This window comes from Narcine bancroftii, chromosome 12 (genome assembly GCF_036971445.1).
Source record: "Narcine bancroftii isolate sNarBan1 chromosome 12, sNarBan1.hap1, whole genome shotgun sequence".
Lineage (NCBI taxonomy): Eukaryota > Metazoa > Chordata > Chondrichthyes > Torpediniformes > Narcinidae > Narcine > Narcine bancroftii.
Genome location: NC_091480.1, coordinates 18,395,104 through 18,415,297, shown reverse-complemented (window position 1 = coordinate 18,415,297; position 20,194 = coordinate 18,395,104). Strand labels below are relative to the sequence as shown.

General features: G+C 41.0%; 1 protein-coding gene across 2 annotated transcripts in view; it reads left to right on the top strand.

Moving 5' to 3' along the window:
• Nucleotides 1-20,194, top strand: part of snx29 (sorting nexin 29) — a 354,925-nt gene that overhangs the window by 186,182 nt on the left and 148,549 nt on the right. For both annotated transcript variants that reach the window (XM_069905804.1, XM_069905805.1), the window contains exon 16: nucleotides 12,512-12,628. In XM_069905804.1, the coding sequence (XP_069761905.1) occupies nucleotides 12,512-12,628 (117 nt within the window). The remainder of the gene's footprint in view (nucleotides 1-12,511; nucleotides 12,629-20,194) is intronic.

Here is a 20,194-nt window from a genome sequence, read left to right as displayed (position 1 = left end):
CTCTTCTCCTGTCCTGCAATGTTCAGCAAATTTTTGGGCTTTCTTTGGGTCCGAGAACAGTCTATTCTGTTCCCCAGGAATGAATACTTTGAGTACTGCTTGATGTCTTAATATAAAATTATACCCTTTGTTCCATAAGATTGTTTTCACTGTGTTGAATTCCTTCCTCTTTAAAAGTTCGAAGCTTATGTCCGGGTAAAAAAAATATATTCCAACGGCTTATTATCTTCTCTAACCTTCTTTCTTGCTTGCTCCAGTATGTTTTCTCTTGTCGTATATCTTAGAAATTTTACCAATATGGATCTCTGTTTTTTACGTGGTGGCGGTTTCAGTACTAGTCCTCTATGCGCCCTTTCGATTTCTATTTCTTCATGTGAATCTGTCTTTACCAGCACCTTTGGGATCCATCCTTTTATAAATTCCTTCATAATCTGACGCTTCTTTGCCTTCTTTCAGGCCCACTATTTTTATGTTGTTTCGCCTACTGTAGTTTTCCAATACGTCAGTTTTTTGTGACAATAAATCTTGTGTCTCTTTAATTTTTTTTCCGCTCTCTTCCAACTTCTCCCTCAAATAATTTATCTCCATTTCTTCAGCAGCTTCTCGTTCCTCCACATTTTCTACTCTTTTCACTATTTCAATCATGACCAATTCTAAGATTTGCATTCTGTCTTCAGCTCTTCATTTTTCTTTTGATTGAACTAAATTCTAATGATCGCCATTCTTTTAATGACCTCATTTGTTCTTCTTAAAAGGCTTTATCTAAACTTTGCCCTTCTATTTTATCATCTTTCCTTTGAAATTCTTGGTCTTCTTCCTCCTCTTCTTCTGTGTCTGTATCTATGTCTGTGTCATCTTCTCTTGTCTGTATCTGTGTATCTTCATCCTTCTCTGATGAGCTGCTTCTGTATCCTTGCTGTGCCTCCAGCCACAGGTCGACCCGTTGTTGGGCCTCCTGCTGCAGGTCGACCCGTTGTTGGGCCTCCTGCTGCAGGTCGGCCCGTTGTTTTGGCAACTTGTTCCAGATAACGACAACTCTCTGAATGAAAAAATCTCCCCTTGGGTCCCTTGTAAGCTTCACTCCTCTCACCTTGAACTGATATCCTCTTAGAATTGTTCTCCTTGTTGGGGAAAAAGACAACCAATTTATTTAGCAATATGAAAGGGTCCTGAGCAGTCCCATCTCTGGCCCTCACCATACCAGCAGCCACCTAAACCCCTCCCCCTCCTCACCTGAGGATAGCCGGAAATGTTCAGCCTGCCCCCTTTTTCCTCTGCCCCCTTGTATCTTTCCACTGCCCCCAGGGGGTGGCACTGCCCACTTTGGGAATGACTGGTCTACATCAATACCCATTGTTAAGGAAAGGCACAGAGTTTTGCTCTGAAGTATGGCCCATGCATTGTTTGGAGAATGCACTGATTCAGTACTTTGACAGTTAATTCAAGATAAGATTCTATGAGTTTGCTTGTGTTTTTATAACACCCCTTTGCTATTTTATTTCTGAGGTTCATCCTAGTGTATGTTTGCTCATACCCTCTGGTACAATGCCCACGTGAGCTTTCAACTTGTATGACATCAGCTGGTAGATATAGGGAAGCGATCTGACATGTTCTTCTCTGTCCTGAACCTTGAATCCTGGTAGTTACACACACTGAGCTAGAGGGTCCCTGGGTATGAAAGCACAAGATTCTTTTTAAAATAAGTAGAAGTACTTGGCTTGTGTTGGCCATTTAAATGGGAAGCTGGAACCAGTCACTTAGTCCCTCAAACCTGTTCAACCATTCAGTAAGACTGATCTGAATGCAACTTCACCCTGGGTTTCCTGCTTGCTGTAGTGAGCGGTCACCTCCCCACTTCAGGTAGATTCCTGCTAACTTGGCTTCAAAACATCGTCAAAGCCACAGCATTTTGAGGAAGAGAGCTCAAAGGATAATAACCTTTAGAGAGTCAAATATCCCCTAGATTTTGTCTTAAATAATAACAGTTAGTGGACCAGGGTGTTCCCCATTAACGAGGCCTTAAAAGACCCAGTTTTAGTAGCAGAACATTGATGGCGTGCAATGTGGTCTTGTTTCATTTTAATTGTTAATAATAATGTATCTTTTGACTTATTATGAGCATTGCTCGTCTATGTGGATAAAGAATCTTTTCATTTATTTAATGAAAAGACTCTTACTGTGTTGGAAAATACATAAAGCCAATTTTATGCTTATTTTATAACTCTGGCTATGCCTTTATCATTGTTGAATCAAGTTGCAATTGGGACTTGGTGACATCTTGTAGATTTAAATATTAAAGAAAGAGAAATGCATTTTTAAAGTGAGGTATAGAATCAAAAGCAAGTCTGCTCATGTTCCCATCTTCAATTGCAAAACATTTTTAGGATAAGGCATGAGGATTGGAAAATAAAACTTCACAAAGTTGACAGTAAAACTGTCCTATTTCAAGGAAATCTATGGATAATAATAATGGTGAGAAATTCTTGCTGCAGCTGATCAGGTGCCTATATATAAAACAAACAACAAAAACGTAAAAATCACATGCAATAGGAAACTTAATTGAATAAAAAAGAGACAATAAATACAAAATATAGATAAATAATAAACATTCACTTATCCCTGTGCAAGAAAAAGTGATGTTGCATTCCATTGAATCCTTTGCCCCTTAGCAAAGCATTTCTAAGCTTGGAACCTGGTAAAAAATCAGTAAGGGTCAAGATCAAATGTTTTTCAGTTTGAAAGGGCTTTGTTTTTAATGTGGTGATCCTCATTTTTTTGCTACTAGATGATATCTTGCTGAGAAATGAACGTAATCTCTCTCAGCACCAGAAGCATTTGATGGAATATTTCCTGAAGGATTTTGTAATGGTTTATACTAATGTGTTTTGTCTCTCTATGTATGGAGTAATTCTTGTTACTTTTGGAAAATAATTTGGGAAAATAGTTGATGTCAATAATCATGACTAAATATTGTAATTTAAATGTGATTAAGGCCAATATTTCAGAAAGATCTTGTCAGTGAATCTGATTTTTTAAAAACATTTGTACTCAGCTTTTTGTTGCAGGAGGTCCAGTCTTGTGTTAATAATTTAGAATATTTCTCTGTCATCGTAATACAAGGACAGGGTGATAAATTTCTGCCAAGGATTCTGGACACTAAATTTAATGTGTGTGGAACACAAATAAATCAGAGCTTTCAGTTGCTGCTCAACCCTCATTTCCCGGTCACTGGGGATGAGAAAATCAGATTTATTGTCAGTGTACATACATGACATCACATACAGCCCCGAGATTCTTTTTCCCGCAGGTGAGGGAGAATTACCACTGAATCAGTTGTGTTGTGTGTGGTTTACAGGATCATGATCTGTAATTTCCACTGCAATTCTACTGATAAACAGTTTCTTCTCTACTTTTAGCATTCCAGAAGGATTGCTCCCTGTGACACCCTGTTTGACTCTTCCAGCTCCTTCAGCATGACTCCGTTCTCATGGCACCATCCCATGTTACTGAAGGAACTGCATCATCTGTCTTCTCACCAATCAAGTACTTGTATAAAGCAAAGATTCACTTGCATTTTTAGTTTCATGCAATATGAGGTCTCCTACTTATTAAAGTAACCAAATGTGGGTTTGGTCATTTTTCATGAGAAATCTTCCTTCTGCCCTCCAAGGATGAGTCTTAGCCATTTTAATTCTCCGTCCTACTCCTGCTATATATTTGAACTGTATTCTAATGTAAAACAAACTTAGCTGCAGGAACAGGTCTTTGCTTTATAGATGAACACAGTACCTCTCTGGACTGAGCATTGAATTTAACAATTTCACTGAACCACCCTTTCCAGTTTGGATGAGAACTGGCCATTTTTGACATGAGTCATCATCTGGATCCTCTAATTGTGTATTTTTCTCATAATGGTTGCTACCTGACCTGTTGAAAATTTCCCACAGTCTCTTTTATTTCATATTTTGCAGCAATGCTGTGTCCTGCATATCACAGTTGGAGTATATTTTCTTATCTCAAATTTGTCCCTCTCTCTTTAAACCTCCTGAATTATCAATTATGATTAACAATCCCTGACCACACTCTTAGATTACCCCAGTCTTGACTCTATAAAATCAGACATCATCTTTGTTCTCTCGTCCTTTCATTTCTCTGCAATTTTAAACATTTTTTTCATTCTTCGCACTTTTGATGGGAGATGAGCAACATGAAATGTTAATGCTAATCTTCTGAATATTTCCACCATTTTCTGTTTGTTCTGTTCTAATTTTCACTACCTGCACTTTTGCTGACACCGGTGAATAAATTCCAATCAATCCTTGTCCTCAAGATCTGTTTTCGAGTCTTCCTTGTTTTTAGAGATCCCTGATCTTTCTAAATTATTCTCACCAACCCTTGTGACAGTGGATTCCACATTGCACTAGTCTTTGAGTAACAAGAATTTTTTTTTCTCAATTCCACTGCGGATAATTTGATTATTGTTTTATAAGGATGAATACACTCTCCCTACAAATGCTCCACCATAACCTGCCATTAAATTTAGGTGATGTTTCTGCATTCGTTTCTGGAGATGAAAGCCCCAGTTTGATGTCTAAAAATTGCCAGTGCATCATTTTATTCAAAGACTGACTGCTTGCAGGTCTCAGAGCCCCATGCAAATTTATTGTCTTCATATTTACCCCTCAGGTAATTTAGCAGTCTGATGTTATAATGCCATGTCTTTTGTCTTGAGTTCCACAATCCTTTGCTTGCCCTAAATATTTCTGGAGCATTACATTTTTCCCTTTGACAGTGAATACTCCAGATAGTGATTGTTCAGTTACCAGTTTTTGTATTTCCATTGAACCACCGTGTGGGAGAAACAACTCATTATAATTTTAGCATCCAGAGTTGAATTGAATAACCTTCCACCCCATCATCATGAATACACGAACAGGCTTTGATACTGGTGTAAATGGCAATAACATCACAAGCAGTTGGCTCCAAAAAAAAACAGCCTGAAGTTTGAACAAGTGGTTTGTTCTGGAAGACCCCAATTATGTTGAAGGCTAAAGTGAATCTGATGCACCATTTGAAACCCAATGAGCCTTGTGAGCTTTCCTTGTTAGAACATATTTGGTTTGTTTATATGAGATTGATAGTTAACATCCCTGTGAAGGCATCCGAGAATCCCTGACAATGGCTCAATTGAAGACTTTTATTAGCTCCCTGACTGCTTTGTGAAGCATCAATAATTTTTTCCTTCTGTGGGTTGTGACATCGTTCAAGTTCATAAATTCTGTATTACGTATTTTTTTTCCATGTCACTTCAGAATTATTTTGTGCATCCACCTGGGCTGAACATAAACTTGATGTGTGCACAAAATATTGGGATAGATACTTCACAGCCATGAGCTGCACTGTCAAAGTACAAGGCAAGTCTGTGCCTCTCTTGGTTTCCTTTCTGCAATATAAAAGCAGTTTGAGTAATGAGCATGCGTATTAAGTTCAGTGAAAGCCCAAAACGTCAGTTATGTATCTATCTTTGCTCTATAAAGAACAGTGTTTGACCTGCTGAGCTTCGTGTTTTTAAGTTCATGTTGGTTGTTGATGATTGCTTGCAAATACACCCAATAAATCTTCTTCATTAATGGTGAATAGAGGTGAAATAAATCATGCTGTATGATGCAACATGTCATTCCACATTTTTTCTGTCCTTTTGTCCAAGGGAGATTTTACTCTCCAAGAATATCCCCCACTTATGGGGACTGATGGCAACATTTTTACTTATTCTGTTTTGTATATTTGTGATAAGAAGGACTTTTGGCTGTTAAAAGAGGAACCATTGCTGTACTATTTATTAAACAATATGGGTTTATTTTTATATACCGTATATGCTGGCGTACAAGATGACTTTATTAGACGACCCCAGAATTTCCACTTACAACGTAGGTTTTGAACTATTCTCGTATAAGATTACCCTGTCACAATATTAAAAAGCAAATTATCCAGTAAAGGTTTAAACTTTGTTCTCATATTTGAAAATAAACCACCACCGTTTAAAGCCTGTACAGAACCGACAGCAGTTGGGCGGGGTGGGTGCACCCCGCAAGGGAGCACTGAAATTTGACTGTCAAGGTTTGCAATGCTGACACAAGGGAGTGCTGAGAATTCTCTGTCAAGGTTTGGATTTGATACTTGGCATACAAGACAACCCCGGTTGTGGGGTGACATTTTAAAGTTTCATGTCTTGTATAACATGCCGGCATATATGTATGTATATTTTCCTGCGATGCATTGATTGTCTGTATGTGTGGTATGTCAGGTAGATTGTTTGCACCAAGGACCAGTGAATGCAGGTATGTTGGGTTGCATTTGCACAATCAGATGATGAATCAATTTGAACTTGAACTTGCTTCTGGCAGTGAAAGAAAACTTGCAAGAAATCTATAGATGCCAAAAAAAAGAAACAAAAACAGAAAATGCTGGAAAAAAAATGATACGTTAATTCAATCTGAAGCATTAGCTGTGTTTCTCTTTTCATGGCCATTGCCAAACTATTGCTTTCAGCATTTTCTGTTTTTGCTTACATCATATCAGAATAACAGGAGTAGACCATCAGACCCATTGAGCCTGCTCTGCCTTCCAATAAGATGCTGGCTGATTGGCCTAGCTCCACTTGCCTGTCTCTTCCCATAGCCCTCAATTCCCCAATTCTTCAATGTTATTTGCATCTTAAATACATTCAGTGAAGCAGCCTCTCTTTGAGCACAAACTCCCTGAAGGAGTAGTTTGCCTCGTCTCTGCCTTAAATCTATTCCCCCAAATCTTTAGGTAGTGTTCTTGAATTTGAATGTCACCTGCCAATAGGAACAATCTCCCTGTTTCTATTTTATCATTTCCTTTGTAATTTTGTAATTTTATGTCTGCATCATTCCCCTCCCATTACCCTTCTGAACTTCAATGAGTGTAATCCCAGGCCAATCAACCTCTCATTTGCTAAATCCCTCATGAAATCTCCAAATCCTTAAAGAAGGAGACCATAACTTCTCATGGTACTCCAGATATTGCCTCCCTGGTGCCCCAGTAGTAGCAGAACCTCCTTGCTCTTAAATTCACTCCCTTTAGCAATAAAGGCCAAAATCTCACTTGCCAGCTTGAGTACCTGCTGCACCTGAAAACCTTTTTGTGGTTCATGCACAAAAACTGATATGTCTTTCTGCACAACAGCATGGAGCAAATTTAAATGATGGCCTGATCAACTAGTTTTGTTTCCAAAATGGATGACCTCGTGATTATTGACATATTCCTTCTGTCACCTTTTCCATTCATCTAACCTCTCAATATTTTCTGCAGAATCTGTGTCCCCTGCACAATTTGCTTTTCCATGAAATTTTGTGTTATCAGAAACCTTTAGAGACACAACATTTGGCCACTTACAAATATTATGAACAGTTGTCAACCCACCACCAGTGGAACTATTTGTCTTTGTAGACAGTTGTAACTTCCCAAGACTGGTTTTTTGCTTGTATGAAACTCAATAAAATGATGGGGGTCAGAAGTCAAATTCTGATCCAGGAGTGGTTATGATTAGCTCTGATTTTCAAATTATTAGAAATGTTTGTAGAAGTGAAATATTTCTACAACCAAGAGCAAGAAGAAAATTATCAATGCAGGATAGAAACAGAAATTAGTTTCATTTGGATTTGAATCCCAATTTCGAGAAGATTAAGATGAGACAAAAATGGATAGAATTAATACTTCAGATTTACTCATTAAAACTGAGGTGTCTTTGAATCAGGAGTGAATTTAATATTAATATGCTATTTCAGGACTGAAATACAATACCACCTTAAAATAGTCAGCCAGTGTTGTGTTTGGGAAAATATCAGGTTCGGTCATGTATGCTGCCGTCCTTAATTTCTGGATGCAGTTCATGTTGATTTGTAGCCTGGGGGATAATTTGATTTCAATTTTTCTGATGAGAATTTAGTATTTTGAGACCATGCTGTTCTTCATATGATCACTGAAGAAATAATAAAGAAAGATTTGCTTTATACACGATTTTTCATGTTGTGGTCAGATGATTAAATACTTTGAAGTACAGTGATTGAGACAATATTGTGACAGCCAGTTTGCATGTTGTAAGTTTCATCAATGCACACAAGCAGTATTCTGATGAAAGGCTAGATCAGTGGTTCTCAACATTTTTTTTTCAACTCCCATACCACTTTAAGTAATCCCTATGCCATAGGTGCTCTGTGATTAGTAAGGGATTGCTTAAGGTGGTATGTGAGTGGGAAGGGAAGGTTGAGAATCACTGCTCTGGACCCAGTTGTTACTGAAACATTTTACTTGAGAAAAATTGTCATTGGCCCATTTCTTTTGGAGTTATGAAACCGTGCACATAACGAGACAATTAGGTACGATTAAAACGGTAGTTTTCAAATTTTTTCTTTCCACCCACATACCACCTTAAGCAATCCCTTACTAATCACAGAGCACCTATGGCATAGGGATTACTTAAAGTGATATGGGAGTTGAAAGAAAAAGGTTGAGAACCACTAGGCTAGGTCTTTTTGGTTGTGTTTGCAAATTCAAAACCAACATGCATGGTCTCCTTACGTCTGAGTTCAGCTGGTTCCCCTCTGCATCCTGTAGTCAATGATATGACCTAAGTGACACAACTTTAGTCCTCGTATTTAAAAATGTCCAATGCAGACTCCAAAAGTGATCAAAAGCTTCAGAGCAAGCCAAGCTCTTTTATTACCTGCACCAAAGAAGTGATTAAACGTACCTGAGTACGCACAAACACCTGTGAAGCCAAATGTCCGATATGTTATAGAGCTCTGAAATGAGGGAACTGTGTATTAAAAAATCCTGTCATTTCTACATGGTCAAACCAAAATGTATACAAATAACCTTGAATAAAATCTGGAAGGTGCATTTTAATTCCATGCAAATTATTTAATTAGAAATTTAAAACTATGGAGGAGAGGGGAAAATAAAGGAAAAATGTGTCTTTGTCCCAAATTTATGGAGGGCACTGTATGTGCTTTTTTTGGATAAAGATTGCCAGCTTAATTTCTTATTTATTTGAGATCCCTCAAAATTTCTTGGATTATAGATATGTCCCAGAGGATGAGAAAACAGTAAATCTAACATCGATATTTAAGAGAGCAGAGAAAGAGAAAACTGTCAAAGCATAAGCCAGTTAGTCTCACGACCTTAAAGGTAATGGTAACTGGACACTTTGGTCGTCACAATTGGGCAGAGTTTGCATTGTTTAATGAAAGGGAAGTTCAGTCAGACAATTTTTTTTTAGTTCTTTGAGGATGCAACAGGCAAGGTGGGGAAAGGGAACCACTGAATTTTATGTATTGATGGCATATAAAGACCCCCATTTCAGCAGGGAAATATTAAGAAACTTTTTGTGTATTCATGAGTAACTATTTAATGGGAAAGCATTCAATGCTACTGAAGTATGTAGCTATAGGATAGCAGAAAAATAAACTTCGACAAAACATGCAACTAGGACAATAGGAAAAATCTGCTTAATTATAGCAGAAAACATTATAAAAACAAACTTTCCGGTTCCACTACCTTGCTGTCTCACGGCAGCCCACTGTTGGTCCCCAGGCTGGTTGCATTGCCCTGCTCTTTCTGGGGGGGAGGGGATAGTTGGGCAGTGGGATCAGGGTGGGGACTGGAAGTGGGCTGTTGGGAGGGAGCGGGGGCAGTGGGGTCAATGTGGGGACTGTTGGGGGAATGGGAACCGTCTGGGGACTGGTGGCAGGCCATCGTGGGACAGCGGGACCAGCTCGGGGACTGACAGCGGGCCGCTGGGAGAGTCTCCTGATAGCCCACCACACCGATCTTACTGCCCCGAGGCCTCCCCAACCCTACTGCCCCGAGGCCTCCCCAACCCTACTGCCCCGAGGCCTCCCCAACCCTACTGCCCCGAGGCCTCCCCAACCCTACTGCCCCGAGGCCTCCCCAACCCTACTGCCCCGAGGCCTCCCCAACCCTACTGCCCCGAGGCCTCCCCAACCCTACTGCCCCGAGGCCTCCCCAACCCTACTGCCCCGAGGCCTCCCCAACCCTACTGCCCCGAGGCCTCCCCAACCCTACTGCCCCGAGGCCTCCCCAACCCTACTGCCCCGAGGCCTCCCCAACCCTACTGCCCCGAGGCCTCCCCAACCCTACTGCCCCGAGGCCTCCCCAACCCTACTGCCCCGAGGCCTCCCCAACCCTACTGCCCCGAGGCCTCCCCAACCCTACTGCCCCGAGGCCTCCCCAACCCTACTGCCCCGAGGCCTCCCCAACCCTACTGCCCCGAGGCCTCCCCAACCCTACTGCCCCGAGGCCTCCCCAACCCTACTGCCCCGAGGCCTCCCCAACCCTACTGCCCCGAGGCCTCCCCAACGGTCCCCACATTGATCACGGTTGGCACTACTCTCTTATCACCCTTATTTCAACTTTGCCTATGTTATATAAAAAAAATTATTGCACGAGGTTTGGTGTAATGCAGTGCTGCTTATTTAATGTGGCTTTGGTCTCTTGTGTCTGTGTGATGTAGTGTGGAGCTCCTAGAGCAGCTGAAAGTCAATATTAGATATCAGATTGGAGCAATTTTGATGCATCGACTTTAAATGGCAAGGTCCACAGCTACTCTCACCTCATAGTAAAACTGAAATTTTTCATTTGCCCACCGAATAACCTGAGGAGCTTCAGAAAATTATGATGAATACGTATTCTATTTCTTCAACCACTTCCTTTCATACCCTCCGGTGGTAACAGTTAGATCTTGCATAATTTCTCCATTACCGTTTTCTTTTCATATTGAATCCTTAAGTTTGTTCAATTAATTTATTTTTTGATCGCATCATATCACTGGAATTTTGCCCCTTTCCTCTGCTGTGAAAACATAGAAAGGTCTGCTATTGTCCCTAACCGTCTCGCTGGCACTGGCCATACTGCCAAGTGTCTATCCACACCTTCAGCACGCCCACCTTCCTTACAATACGCCTAGCATTAAAGTAAACGCATTTCAGAGATTTCCCACATCTCACCTTCCACTTGTCCCCATCCTTACGGACAACTCTTATTTATTACTATCATTTTCCCCCTCCCCCCATCATGGCACTGATCCTTTTCCCTCTCGATCACCTGTCTTTGTACCCCCCAAACTTTGTCTACAAGCCTTCTCTATTTGTGGACAAACTCATTCTCCACCTGATACTATTCTTGCCCTCACTATCTCTTAGCACAGGAAGTAATCCCTTTGTGGTCCTTCTTTTTAGCTCCCTACCTCTCTCCCTATATTCATTTTTCAGGACCACTTCATTCTTCTTTCCTATGTCGTTGGTACCAATATGTACCATGACCTCTGGCAAATTACCTCCCCCCCCCTTAGGATGACATGGACACAAGAAATTACATCCCAGACCTTGGCACCAGGGAGGCAAATCACTATCCCGTTTTCTTTATCGTATCCACAGAATATCTATCTGTCCTCCTGACCATTGAATCCCCTATAACTATTGCCCTCCTCTTCCTTTCTCTAACCTTCTGGGGTACAGAGGCTGACTTTGTACCAGAGGTAGAGCCCGGTTGTCCCCCTCAACAGTACTCCTGTTATATCTGGTTTTAACTGGTTTTATCCATTACAGTTCAGAAACAGGCCATCTTGGCCCCTCTAGTCTGCGCCAATTTAACTGATCTCCACAAGTCCCACCTACCTGCTCCCTGTCCATAATCCTCCAATCCCCTCACATCCATGCACTTATCCAACCTTCTCTTAAATGACAAAATTGATCCTGCTGCAACAGGATCTTTTCCGGAAGGTCATTCCACTCAGCCACCATTCTCTGAGTGAAGAAGCCCCCTCTCATGTTAATTCTAAACTTTGGCCCCCTAACCCTCAACTTATGGCCCCTCATTCCAATCTCGCCTACCCTCAAGGGGAAAAGACTATTCACATCTACTCTATCAATCCCCCTCATAATTTTATATTCCTCTTATCAAATCCCCCCTCAACCTTTTATGCTCCAATGAATAAAGACCCAATCTTTCTTTGTATTCTAGATACTGCAATCCAGGGAACATTTTATTAAATGTTCTCTCCACCCTCTCTCCCTTATTGATATCCGCCTATTGGTAGTGCAGAGAAAACTGTACATAATGTACACATGTCAACAAATAAAGAAATGTAAACAAACTTCGAGGAAAAATTATATCAAACAAATAAGAATGTATTTAATAGACAATATTTCAGTGCATTACCGGAATAGATTCTTAGAATTGGGATACTTGTAAAGCTGGTGAAATTGTGTAAGATTTCAGTTTTGTATAACTTTTGATCTGGTCTATACTTTCTATTTTGCACAGTCGATGCATGGGATGCTTTCCGACTTGTTAACAATTTGTACTGGTGTATTATATTGTTCCTAACAATGCAGTGGGAAATGTCTAAGGGAGTTATCTAATGTCAGCATGTTTCTTTATTTCTAATTTTTAAAAAAATTTTCAGGTCGCAGAGATGCATGGAGAACTGATCGAGTTCAATGAGAGGCTGCACAGATCACTGATGGCCAAGGAAGCTCTCATCTCACAGATGAGGCAGGAGCTGATTGATTTAAGAGGGCCAGTAAGTACCTTGATGTTGCCTACTCCAAAATTGTGGTTACTGGATTGATCAAATGACCCATTATTCAAAAAAGGAAATATTTTAATGACATATGGAGTGGGTAGAATGTTCTAAGATACCAAAAGTAGTAAAAGTGGCTCAGAGAAATTTGCAAAAAAAAAAAATCATTTTATTCAAATATCTAGAGACTAACATATATTTTGACATCTGTATGAAAATTCTCTGAGAAACAACTACAAAGAATTGTCCTTGAAGTGCTCTATTTTTTAAAAATCGTATGGAGACAGCTTCTTGCCAAAGGCATTTAAAAATGTAAAAGGAGCTGGCAAAAAGAAATGCACAAATAAATCGGGTCGGTAATGCAGATATTGGATCAACTTGAGACCAGCAGCTGGAGAATGCAATTTAGTTTTCAGTGCATGTGTTATATTGTGGGATGCAAATTGTATGATGTTACATTATTTAATTTTGTGCAGAGCTGTTTTTAGACTGAAATTTTTTAATGATTTGAAAGAATCGTATTTGCTTTGAAAGCCAGAGGATCCAAGAGGGGTACATTATGATGTTCCAATTAAGTCTTTCAGCACGTTCTCACCTTGATTTTAGCAGTACTAGAACTGAGGTTTCATAATATGTCGAGCTTGGACTAGATTATGACAGCTACCTCACCCTAATTTCTAGGGTCTGATTATGGTGTGAAAATGTTGGTTTTAAAACTTCAAAATTGTCTGAAATAAAGGAGCACAGTGACCCTGTTGTACAGATGGGCATCTTCTTCTGGACTTCTGCAACTGTGCAGAACTCTTAATTTTGATAGTGTAGCCTCCTTTTTTATGATTAGGTTTGCTAGTCCTCACTGCAAAGATGGGAAGCTAGATCATTTGCACCAAAGCCATCATTTTAATTTTTATTAATTCTTTTCAAAGATTATTCACTAAAGTTAAAAGCAATTCAAAATCACAGCATTTTCTCAGTATGTAATCTTTAAAATGTATAGAAATGTGATTTAAATGTCTTTCAACTGCCTGCTAATACCACTGATAAGTAGGAAGTATTTAGAAATTGTGGAAAATTGTTCTCACTGAAAACCATGAAGGGCTAGGGGAAGCCTGATTACAGGCATCTGTGTATGAGAAGGGTGCAAGGTGAAGACTGAGTCTAATGTGGTCAGACATATTTAAATCGTCACAATTGAAGAGAATGCTGACGAGTTGGTTCTACCGATTTTCAATTGGTTACAGCAGTGTCTGATATACTTCACTCGTCTACATTATGTAATGCTGTGACATGTACACTGTGTGGAGGCTGCATTGTTAAAGGTGTGGCATGAGGTTGTTGTGTGCCATGCCTGTGACTGTTTTGGTTGTGGGCCAGCAGGTGTTACACTTGCTGTGGAACACAGGGAAGGCAACATCTAGGACACAGAGGATATTTGGCAGGGAAAGAGGAGCTCCATTTGAAGTTGGGCCTGAGGTTAAAATGCAGCTCTGCATCAAGTACCATTGGGGCCTGAGGTGGAATTGTAGATGGTTCAGCTACCCAACACTAATGTGAAGCAGGAGGGTGGGGTGGGAATTGGAATGGGTAACCACTGGTTTTGAGCTGTGGGGTTGGGGGTCAATGCCAGGACCAATCAAGGCCAAAATGAGTTGCTATTGTCAGGAAAATGTGGAAGGACCAAGTTGTGTTCCTTTGCGGCATTATCCTGTAGGTGACCACTGGATCAATGTGTACTTGTTTCCTGGCAGAGCTCTCTCAAAAAATATTTTTATGGAATGATATCCTGTGACAAGTCTTGATGCAGAAATCACGTGTAATTTCTGCAGTGATGTGCTAGTCAACTTCATGTAGTGATGTGAAATGATCTACCGTGATCGTTGTCTGAAGAGGGCATGCAAAATCATTGAGGACCCCCTCCACACCACACACAGCATCTTTCAGCTACACCCATCGGGAAAGAGATACAGGAGTATCAGAGCCAGCACCTCCAGGCTGAGAAACAGCTTCAATGAGAGGCTGCACAGTAACAGTGAGAACGCTGAATGACCAAAGGAACTGCTCACACTAACCATCCGAGACTCTCATATCCACAAAACAATCTTTATTTATTTATATGTATGAATATTTCTCATGCAGTAAGTGATTGTCCGTATGTATATTCTATCTTGCTATGTGTCTGCGTGTTTTGCACTTTTTCCACAGCTTCTCAAATGTTGTTGACTATACTTCGTGCTCGCACTTTCTTGCAATTACATTCATGGTTCTCTCTTATTTAAGATTATTGTTGGCGCCATCCTTGCTATCACTCTGCTTTTGATTACTGCTTAATTTAATTTGACTCCTTTTCATATGCAGTGGAGTATCTCTGCCTTCTGTCTGCGCTTTCTCCTTTGAGATGAACAGGTTTTATGACTATTGGAATGAAACCAACATGATGACGTGCCCCGTATAATACCAAGGAAATGAATCATTTAAGGATTTGCCAAATGATAATTGGGAAATCTGTCGGGCACTGCCACTTCAACAATGTTTTTTTTGGCCACTATTGATGGCATAATGGCAACCATCCTGATGCCCCAGGTTATTTTTTAAGATTAAATAAATATGTTTAAGAAAACTCTTCTTCCATCTCTTTTGCCATCTCCATACCAAGCCACTGGGAGGTTCTGAGGTGCCATGCCTTTCATTATTTTAGTCACTTCACTTGAAGCCTGAAACACAATGCAGTTATAATTGAAACAGTAGCATGATGGGCTTATTTAAATCTCACTTGCTGAAATTCACTATCCCCAGATACTGAAAATGAATATGTAATGCATTAACTATTTCACATTATTATTGCTGCTTCCTATAGTATGTGATGATCATTTCTGAACTTCGATGGAAAGGTGAAGTGAAAGCAATAGCATAATCAAATAGCTTTGAATGCAAACCAGATCATACTGGATTCATTTGTGGGTAACTGTGGAACTCCTCAGCATGTGGAGAGTTGAAGGAGGCAGCTCTGATATGCTGAAGTGGATGCACACTTGAGGGAGAGGTCAAATAGAAGGATATGGGAGCAGGATGGGAAGAGAGCACGGTAACAGGCCCTTCTGGCCCGCCAATTAATCAACAACTCCCATACACTTTGAAGGGAGGGAGGGAGGAAACCCACAGAGGGACGGGGAAAATGTGTAAACTCCTCACCTTCGGCGCTCACTTTGAACCCAGGTCACTGACGCTGTTAACAGCGTTGCGTTAAAAGCTATGCTGTCTTGTAGACATTTTTAAAGCTCTATACAAAAGCCTTATGATTTGCACCATTGTTTTGTAACATGATTGCCGCTATGTTCAGCATCCAAAATAAACAGTGCACCAGGTCATCGTTGCTTCTTTGGCAGCATCTCCAAAAGTATAGCTAGACTGGTTTGGTTTGGACATTGCATCTGTGGATTCTATTCCAAGCCTTGGAAATGTTTAGCTAATTCTTCAATGTAGAATACTCCGCCTGGCACCAGTCTTTGGTTTCCAGATACTTGGGAAGGCATTGTTCTTCAACTAAAAGGGATAGGTTTCCCTGTGATATTCACATCCACGACTGATTAAAATATACAGCTCAGTGGCAACTGAATTCAACTTTTAAATAGGGGTTGTTTCACGTTCGTGCTCAAACCATGAATTATGGAAAATAATCTTGTAATTAAGATTTCTGTGGAGAGATCATGAATATGTTCATCTCATTATCAACATATCAGATTAAAATTTATAAATCATGTTCTTCTGAGAGAACTGTTATACTACGGTCATTGGAGCAGTGGTTTCTCTGAATTCATTTTCATGCCAAGAATTTTAAATTCATTATGGTATATTTAAACGTTGAGATTCTGTACAGTCCCAGGCCCTTCCGCCCCACAAGCCTGTGCCACCTAAATACACCAATTACCCAACAATCCTGTACTTTTTTGAAGTTCAGTATTTAAAAATAAATGTGCAAATGATGATCATGGCCAAATTAATATATCTGTATGATAAGGAAACAATTGGTCATGACCTCGTATAGATTTAAATTTAAGGTTACAAGAGGATGAAAATATGTACCTTATGTACCTGGGGGGGTGGGGGGGGGTGATGGCGTAGGAGAGAGATGTGGGTGGTCATCTCTCTGACAGATTTGTATAAAAACTTGTCTATAATGCCCTTTTAAATATATGAACTTTAACAGTGTATTTTTGGAATAGTTGAAAATAATCTGAAAAACGGAGAGCTCAAATGATGAAAAAAAACGATTTTGAAGCAATCGGTGAGCTTGGAAGAACTTCAGCCCACCTTGGTGCTGGGACCAGGTAACTTGAATAATGTTCCTCCTTGCTCCCAGTGATAACAGCTGGCTACTCCGAGGATAACGCCGGCGCCTGGGCTGCGGAGCCCCAGTTGAGATGGCGCCGACAGGAAGCGACTATTCCGATTATTTTCCCCACCGGTGGTGGGGGGGGGAGGGGCGTTGGTGCTCACTGGTACACTGAGTTGGGATTGGTAGAGGATCAGTGCAAAATCTGAGGTGGGGGGGGGGGTAGTAAAAAAAAGTTACTGTCGTGGAGGAAGAGGAAATGGGAGCAGGAGCAGTCGAAGAATCCCAAGAATCCAGATCAGAAGAAGAATTACAACTTAGTGAACAGGAAGAAATACAAGGGAAACCTGATGGAACCCAGGGTAGGCATTCATCTAAATATAAAGACTATTTTGAGTTACAATTCCAAGCAATATCACAGCAGATTTCTTTGGGCTTCACATCTGTAAGCTTTCAAATGTGATGGAAGATATTTCAACTGTTAAAGCTGATGTTGCAAAATGTGCAAAAGTGGTGGATAAAGTTTAAGAGAAGGTTAATGTAGTGAATGTCTGCCAAGCTGCCTGTCTCCCCTCTGGTGAGCCTTGCTGTACTAACATTGGCTGTGCATTATCTCTACTGTTAAGGACACTCCCCTTGGGTATAACTGTGCATGCACCTATTGTCTTTCATTATTGTACCATGAGTTTATGCTAATAAAAGCCATGATTATTGTTTGACCACATCGTCTTTGTCTACTTCAGTTAAGAAGTTGGAAGATTGTCTTTGTGATATTGATCAGTGTCAACATAAGTTGAATACTTTTGATGATTCTTTTACGGGATGGAGGATTGAAAAGAGTGATTACAGTTCCATTTTTTTCAAAAATGGATACCTGATGTCTTGTTTCCGAATGGACTGGAATTGGACTGCCTATGTACGTGAAAGAAAATGTACGTGAAAGAAGACATAGTCTCATTATATTTTGCATTTTTGTCAAAATAAAAATCTGCAGTTGAGGCTGTGCTAAGATAGGGAGCACTGTGTTACAGTGGCTTGCAAACATTCAGTTAATATTAGTCTTTAAATTATCTCCAACAAGGCAGAACATGATATTTTGTGCTGATGTATAGGATCATTTAAGTGCTCAATACAAGTGTTTCTGTAAGTCCCTTTTATTTAGGAAGGAGAACCTACAGTTACCAAACAAATAATAATAGCAAATAGATCTTGCCAGAAAATATTTTTATTAATTAAATGATAAAACTGGGCACCTGCTTTGTAAAAGTGGTCATATCGAAAGCTATGTTCATGGAGAAAGTCATTTTAATATTTCTTCTTTGTCTTGGCTTCGCAGACGAAGATTTATGGAGGGGTATGTCCACGTCTGCTGCAGGCTCATTGGTGACTGACAAGTCCGATGTTGGACAGGCAGGCACGGTTGCAGCGGTTGCAAGGGAAAATTGGTTGGTTGGGTGTTGGGTTTTTTCTCCTTTGTCTTTTGTCAGTGAAGTGGGCTCTGTGGTCTTCTTTAAAGGAGGTTGCTGCCCGCCGAACTGTGAGGCGCCAAGATGCACGGTTGGAGGCGATATCAGCCCACTGGCAGTGGTCAATGTGACAGGCACCAAGAGATTTCTTTAAGCAGTCCTTGTACCTCTTCTTTGCTGCACCTCTGTCTCGGTGGCCAGTAGAGAGATCGCCATATAACGATCTTGGGAAGGCGATGGTCCTCCATTCTGGAGATGTGACCCACCCAGCACAGTTGGGTCTTCAGCAGCATGGATTCGATGCTTGTGGACTCTGCCAGCTCGAGTACTTCGATGTTGGTGATGAAGTCACTCCAATGAATGTTGAGGATGGAGCGGAGACAGCGCTGATGGAAGCATTCTAGGAGCTGTAGGTGATGCCGGTAGAGGACCCATGATTCTGAGCCGAACAGGAGCGTGGGTATGATAACGGTTCTGTACATGTTGATCTTTGTGTGTTTCTTCAGGTGGTTGTTTTTCCAGACTCTTTTGTGTAGTCTTCCAAAGGCGCTATTTGCCTTGGCAAGTCTGTTGTATATCTCATTGTCGATCCTTGCATCCGATGAAATGGTGCAGCCAAGATAGGTAAACTGGTTGACCGTTTTGAGTTCTGTGTGCCCGATGGAGATATGGGGGGGCTGGTAGTCATGGTGGGGAGCTGGCTGATGGATGACCTCAGTTTTCTTCAGGCTGACTTCCAGGCCAAACATTTTGGCAGTTTCCGCAAAACAGGACGTCACGCGCTGGAGAGCTGGCTCTGAATGGGCAACTAAAGCGGCATCGTCTGCAAAGAATAGTTCACGGACAAGTTGCTCTTGTGTCTTGGTGTGAGCTTTCAGGCACCTCAGATTGAAGAGACTGCCATCTGTGTGGTACCGGATGTAAACAGCGTCTTCATTGTTGAGGTCTTTCATGGCTTGTTTCAGCATCATGCTGAAGAAGATAGTAAAGAGGGTTGGTGCGAGGACGCAGCCTTGCTTCACGCTGTTAACAATGGAGAAGGGTTCGGAGAGCTCATTGCTATATCTGACCCGACCTTGTTGTTTTTCGTGCAGTTGGATAACCATGTTGAGGAACTTGGGGGGGCATCCGAGGCACTCTAGTATTTGCCAAAGCCCTTTCCTGCTCACGGTGTCAAAGGCTTTGGCGAAGTCAACAAAGGTGATGTAGAGCTCTTTGTTTTGTTCTCTGTACTTTTCTTGGAGCTGTCTGAGGGCAAAGATCATGTCAGTAGTTCCTCTGTTTGCGCGAAAGCCGCACTGTGATTCTGGGAGAACATTTTCGGTGACACTAGGTATTATTCTATTTATGAGAATCCTAGTGAAGATTTTTCTTGCAATGGAGAGCAGTGTGGTTCCCCTGTAGTTTGAGCTGTCTGATTTCTCACCTTTGTTTTTGTACACGGTGATGATGATGGCATCACGAAGGTCCTGAGACAGCTTTCCTTGGTCCCAGCAGAGCATGAAAAACTCATGCAGTTTCGTATGCAGAGTTTTGCCACCAGCCTTCCAGACCTCTGGGGGGGATTCCATCCATACCTGCTGCTTTGCCACTTTTCAGTTGTTCAATTGCCTTACATGTCTCTTCCTGGGTAAAGACCTCATCCAGCTCTATACTCAAGGGCTGTTGAGGGAGCTGGAGCAGGGCGGATTCTTGGACTGAGTGGTTGGCACTGAAAAGAGATTTGAAGTGTTCTGACCATCGATTGAGGATGGAGATCTTGTCGCTGAC